General features: G+C 34.0%; 1 protein-coding gene across 1 annotated transcript in view; it reads left to right on the plus strand.

Annotated features, from left to right (window-relative positions):
* The first annotated feature begins 936 nt into the window (after positions 1–936).
* The window catches only part of LOC117122272 (protein bark beetle-like), a 21,767-nt gene continuing 15,804 nt past the window's right edge, over positions 937–6,899 (plus strand). Inside the window, exons 1-3 of the mRNA XM_033267811.1 lie at positions 937–1,872; positions 2,959–3,509; positions 4,308–4,530. Of these exons, the coding sequence (XP_033123702.1) occupies positions 1,242–1,872; positions 2,959–3,509; positions 4,308–4,530 (1,405 nt within the window). The 5' untranslated portion in view covers positions 937–1,241. The remainder of the gene's footprint in view (positions 1,873–2,958; positions 3,510–4,307; positions 4,531–6,899) is intronic.

Here is a 6,899-nt window from a genome sequence, read left to right on the forward strand (position 1 = left end):
ATATTGTATCAATATGATTGTAAAAATAACCCGAAGGCAATAGAGAATATTTTTTCCTGAATGTGGAATTTATGTTTTTGGCCTATGGCCTAACTATTGAAAATAAATTGTCTTAAATCTGTCATGCTCGTACGTGCACACACCTCATGAGACTCCCACCTCACCCCTCCCCAACACACACACCCACATACACCCACACACACACACACACACACGAGATGCGACACTACTCATGATGTATGTAGGCCTATGTAGTTATTTTTTTTATTATTTTTTTTTAATGAGTTAGTCGCTCATACCTGACTGGAACTTCAAATATGGTAAGATTGTTGATTTAGTTTAAGTCATGAGACTAATTACCAGAGTTAATCACATATGCCTATAATTGGGAGAGCTAGCACTAACGGTTATTTAATGCAAGTTTGTATAAAGCCATTGTTTGATGTTAAGACATTTTTCAAATTTCCTAATATTTGAAGTGTATTTTGGAGGTCCACAGCTCGTGACACGAGTTTCAATTGATATGTTCACTAAAATAATAGTAACATTTCCAACGTTTAGATGATGCATTTTGATCTTAAACAGTTCTTTGCTACATTATTCAGCCAGCCTAAAAAAAAAATAATCAGCTTCGTATGAACACTGACAACTTGAATCTACTGTAGATGGTTATGTAGCTTATACTTTCGTTTTCTTAGCCCTTGGCATTCAAATATCTTGCGATTTAATACGTCAGTGTACGGTTGGCACAGCGGGGGCAGGCACACGGAGACCACAACTCTACTGCGTCAATTATTATCTTGGGTGTCACGATACTGGAGCGAGCCATTCACTAGCGTGCTGTGTTTGGAAAAGCTGACCCTAGATGGAATGTCACAGAGAACTATACGACAGAAGACGTTCGTCTGATCTGATCTGGCAGAACTGAGTCGACAGCAGCCTGGAAATTATTGTCAAGAATAATTCACCGGTAAATTAATATTTTTGTTTTATGAGGCAAATATTTCAACGACCAAAAGTTAACCAGTTGAATGTAAACAATGTGAGTAATTCAAAAGTGAAGAAGATTAAAATGTTGCAACGTTGACTGGCGCATATAGCGACATAACAAATGTTTTAATGAGCGAAAATTGTCATCAAATTTGCGGGACATCATCAAATATCTAAATTAACGCAGTTTGCATAACAACGAATAGCTACTACTTCCTATCTACGATTCTTTTGAAATTTGTCTGAACATCATGGATACTTGTTTTAGCCTATGGCTGTGTTTTTGGTTTGCCGTGAGTGGGCTGAGCCTTGGTATAAGCAGTTACGATGAACTTGGGGGTGAGGTTACCAATGATATAATTTTAAATGACACATCTGGTGCGTATACAGTCACAAAAATGTTAACTATCGCGAGAAATACTACATTGACTATAGACCCGGGCTGCCGGCTATTATTTCAACATGGAACAGGGATAGTCGTTATGGGAAGTTTAGTTGTTCTTGGTACAAGTGACAATAGAGTCGCTTTCGAACCTGAAGGGGGTAAAGTATTGGACACGGGGCGGTCATCCGTCGCAGCCGATATACGACTTAGCGGGGCAACAACACCGAGAGAAGGGAGGTTAGAGATGTATTTTAACGGGCATTGGACATCTATTTGCAGTAATAGATGGGATGCACTAAAATCTAGTCTAGCTTGTCATTTGCTAGGGTACACCACAGGTGCAATGCATCCCGTTGTCATAGATGACGATGATTATTGGCTGGATGCAGAAAATGATTGGATGATGGATTTCAATTGTCATGGTAACGAATCTTCCTTCAGAGAATGTACTTTTTCAGAGGAACTAGATTATGGATCTTATATTGGAAATAACGAATGTAAGTAGACGAAATGTTTTATTTTTAGACATTTTCATACAGTAACAAACTATTTTTTAATAAATTGATTTTTTTTGGCTTTATTATGGTCTTGATATTCCTATGTGAATATTAGGCCCATATAAAGAGTAATACTTATCAATTAGGTTTCGAGGCCTATATAGTCACAATATAATGTGAGACTAATTTTTATCTTTACCTTTATGTATGTAATGCTCAAAGGCCACCGTTCACAATTGTATGCATAAACTATGAAGATACTTGTTTGATACATTTTCTGAACTAATCATTGTTGTTAATCATCATCAGTTCTGATTTAAGCTACATATTCACAATTTATAGGCCTACAAGCAATTGTATAATTATTCCAGATTCAAGAACAAGACATTTCGTTTTAGTAAATTTTTGTTTGTAACCAGCAACTTATGATATAAATTCAAACTTTGACCTACAATCTGAAGGATCGAGATGTCCAACAGCGAGATATGTCTGCTATCATGGGTATCTAAAATGGATTTTGACGAGTTCATTTAACTGTGCTAAAATAGGAACATGTTGCGACCTACAAGCTTTTTCATCTTAACCAAACTTCCACTATGTGTGAGAATTTCAGTAGGTTGTATGGGAAAAAGTGCCGTGGTCTAATGGATATGATACTTGCCTTAATAGCGAGAGGTTGCAGGCTCGAATCCCGCTTGAAATCCATACAACTGGAAATAACTTTTCGTTGATGAGTTAAGCTTGATACGATTATTACAACAGCAAACTTGATTTGTATACTAGTCAATAATAAAACTATCATTGTAACATTTTAGTTACACTTTTCAATATTCAAATTAGGTTATTGTATACCATATAATCGTACCCAATGTTTATCTCGACTGTTAGTAATGTGGTTGTTTATCATCGTTAAGTCAACTTTGATGAGTAATATTAAGTTTATCAGCGAACAACTAGAAAAACAATTATGACAAAACGATGGTAAAAACAAAGACAAATAGATTACGATGCTGGAAATCAAATTTAAAGAAATTTAAACCTTGATGAATATAACATAAAATCTATCAATTCTATTCTTATTCAAAGGTGAAGGCCGTTCAGTAGTTGGCTTGCGATGTGAGGGTGAAGGGCCTAGATACGGTAACAGCACCTGGGCCGGGATAACGTGGATGAATGCAGATAGTTATGAAGTTTTACGTGATGGAATCAAAATGTTTCGATCGACGTCACGTCTTTATCACGCTGATGTTAATGGCGCCGGAATTACGCACGATTTACATCGGCGTCCAGCATTAGAATCTTATGGTGTGCCACCGTTACTAGCGTCCGTCAAAGTGGAGTATTCGTTCGGTGATGGAGTAAACTTCAAAGATTTACCATCAGAAACTGAAATCATTGACAGTACTTTCTCACATAACTGTGGACTTGGATTATCCTTGAGTTCGGCAGTGACGGGTCGTGTGCTAATCCTGACGTCAGAGATTAGTTATAACGGCTTAGGGGGATTACAGATTAACCATACAACAAATCCATCGGACATGCATGTGATATACGATGGGCTATGTAATATAAACGCTACTGAAAATTTTACATATCCAGTCTATATTCGAAATGAAGTAAACAACCATTGTGAAATGGTATGTTATATTTTTCAATAGAAACAGAAATAAGCTTTGATGTTATATCATTTATACTTTTACATTATTTTAATTCGTATACTGTAGATATAAGGTTAAAGATATTCAGTGCTGTCGTGATTTTAAATATATGTTAGTTAATAATTAATAATTATAATGTATTACTTCTTAATGTATTGTTCTTTTTAAATGTATTTTGTATATAAATTTGATTTCTCTTGGAAGTATTAATATATTTAAATGTTTTATTGGTTAGGTTAATAATTATATATTTTAATATTCAGTGTTGTATTTTAAATGTTTTCCTTTTTTCAAATGCATTTCCTTCTTTTATGTTGGACAATAATTATTTCAGTATTCAGCATTCATTACTGAACTTATTAGGGGAATAAGCTGAAGTACCCGTCGTATTAAGCATCGGCATTGTGTGGTAGGGTGGCCAGTTTCTTTTCACGTCGCCTTTTCAATCTCCCCATTATATTTCAACCTGTTACCCATTTATACTCCTGGGTGGAGAGAGAAAAGATGCCTTGCCCAAGGGTACAAGCAAAATGCACTGTGAAGGCTTGAACCACTAGCCTCGAAGTTTGAGAGACCAAAACGCAACTGCTGGCCCACCCGTCCCCCTTCGTATATTTTAGGCCTTATTAATTATTCATATTGCAATATTATTATTACTTTTTGATAATGATTATTTCATAATATAGCAAATCCTATTAAAAGTATGCCTACTGAAAGAGAAATTTTTAATTACATACCGTCATATAGATACATTCATTGTTGCTTTTTCGTCCAAAGGTGTTCCGCGCAACTGGAAGTCAACATGTATTACTGCGAATCTACGAAGACTTTGGTTATCTTCTTGAAGTGCGAGATGGCGACAGTTCTACAGGACCGGTAATCGCCAGTAGCATAAGCGCCTCAACGTACGCCATCAGTACTGGATCATCTCTGTGGGTGCGGGCTAAATCATTAGGCCTATTCCGCAAAATGCTACGTCTATTAGTAACAACATTTGAAGGTATTTTTTTCAACACAATTCTAATAACGATAATAAGAATATACCGATCTGCTCAGGGACTTGATATGATTCCTGTTAACTTCCCACGAGGCCTAGCACAGCCCCCGGTACCCCGGAGAAGATTTTCAACAGATCATGAAATAGTTCTTGCGATGCATAACAAATTGTAGGTCTGTGGACTCTTTTCTAGTCAATAATAAAACTATCATTGTAACATTTTAGTTACACTTTTCAATATTCAAATTAGGTTATATATATAATAGAAAAGCTTATGGCTAACATAGTTGTATATATATATATAATATATGGATTAATAATAATAATAGTGCTGAAATAGGAACAAGATGTTATAATCGTATCAAGCATAGACCTTCAACGAAACGTTCCCTTTATTCAGTTGTATGAAAAAGGTGTCTCTAATGAGATTCAAACCTGCAACCTCTCGCTATCAAGGCAAATGTCGTATCCATTAGACCATGGAGACCTATAGGATATGCGTGTAGATTTAATCCCCACATACTTTCTCTCATACAACTGACTGAAACGTTCACATATACTGGAGCTATAGATAAGCTAGAAAAGCTTATAATTCGCAGCTTGGAAACCGTAGTATTCAATGGTACCAATATTCAATGTAGATATATATATAATTTTCCAAAGTTCAAGTTATATATAAGTTATATCTGATAACTGATGAGGCCTGGAAGGCCGAAACGGATCCGTCTGCAGATATTGGGATTCCTTCCAGTGGATACTTAGTTTATTTTGTCATTCTGATCGGATTTTCTCTACTGTTCCGTTTTAATTTTAAATAGTTTTATCTGAAGAGTGTCACACCATGTGTGTGGTACGAAACTAAGTAGTAATAAAATGTCTAATCAAAGCTACTGTTGAACCTCGCTTTTTATTCATTTATATATATATATATATATATATATATATATACATATATATACGAATGTTTTATGTTGTTTGTTGAATGGTCATTTATGATATTATATTCTAATATGACCACAACATAAGGAAGAACACTTTGTCACCTACAAAGGTCAGACCCATATACATTTATATTTCCTTAGGCCTAAATCATAAGGAAGTCCGCTCTATATACAAATTTCGGAAAATTATACATTTTATGCATGCATCGACGTGGAAATTTTGTTTTATGTTGTTTGTTGAATGGTCTTCTTTGAAAACATTGCTGTCTAATATGACCACAACTTAAGGAAGTTCATTCTTTAATTTTTTAATAGATAGTACAGAGAATTATGATTGTTTATCAAAATCATTATACGCATGTTAAATCCAATTTTTTTTTTAAATAAATAAATAAAAAAATACGTTTTCAGTGCAAGCTCCGACGTGGAAGGATTATCCTATAATCTTGTTAATAATGCGGTTCTAAAATTAATCTTATAACCACAACTTTTAAGTTGTAACTTCAGGAAAAATAATAATACGTTTTTATTGTACCACCACCAGCTGGGAAAGTAATTAAATATGTATAAATGTCTTCTGTGATTGTTTGATTGCCAACATTTCAATGCTTAGTGGTAGGACGGTCGGAAATAATGTATAACTCCCATAATAAGTTCATATTTCGAAAAATATATATGATCACGTTCCCTAATAGATTACATCCACAGGGTGCCCCAAGCCAAAATTTCAAAATTGAATAAATTACTCAGACTGAGTAGATTAGGCTTACTGGTTAAAATGTAAATATTTAAGATTTTATTTTTAAATCACAGAAAATCACAAATTAATATTCAGTACAATCTCGACTGTTTTGGAAATGTGGACCTTATCAAATTTGGTTGGATGCGTTATACACACTCTTCGTAACACCCCACCTACTGGATATAAGGGCTTGGAAACTTTACATTTTACCTGCCAATTAATATAGTATTATACGCTTATTAGATATCTTCTCAATTTGTCAGTATTTTATTTTATTATTATTATTATTCCACTTCCAACGCGTGTTTGATTTGAAATTTACATATCATTCACGTCGTTGCTGTTCTTCAGATTCTGTGTTCATTTTCAGTCTCTCAGTGCTCGGTGGTCATTTTGACTTTCTTTTTAGATGTACCGTACTGTATCAAAGTGTGTTCGTAAGTTTTAAGCTCTAGGTCTACAATTAGGCTACCAACTCCATTAAAGACTTGTTTTTTGTTTTTTGTTTTTGTTTTTGTTTTTGTTTTATTATTATTATTATTATTATTATTATTATTATTATTATTATTATTATTATTATTATTAATATTAACGAATAGCATTTCGTTAAAATAATGAAATAATAATTAATTAATCAAAAAGTAATAATTAAAATAATATGTTTTCGCTTTGGTGTAATTTTGGAATAA

The sequence above is a fragment of the Anneissia japonica genome, unplaced genomic scaffold, assembly GCF_011630105.1.
Source record: "Anneissia japonica isolate Jap-2015-1 unplaced genomic scaffold, ASM1163010v1 scaffold287708_len1499824_cov190, whole genome shotgun sequence".
Classification (NCBI taxonomy): domain Eukaryota; kingdom Metazoa; phylum Echinodermata; class Crinoidea; order Comatulida; family Comatulidae; genus Anneissia; species Anneissia japonica.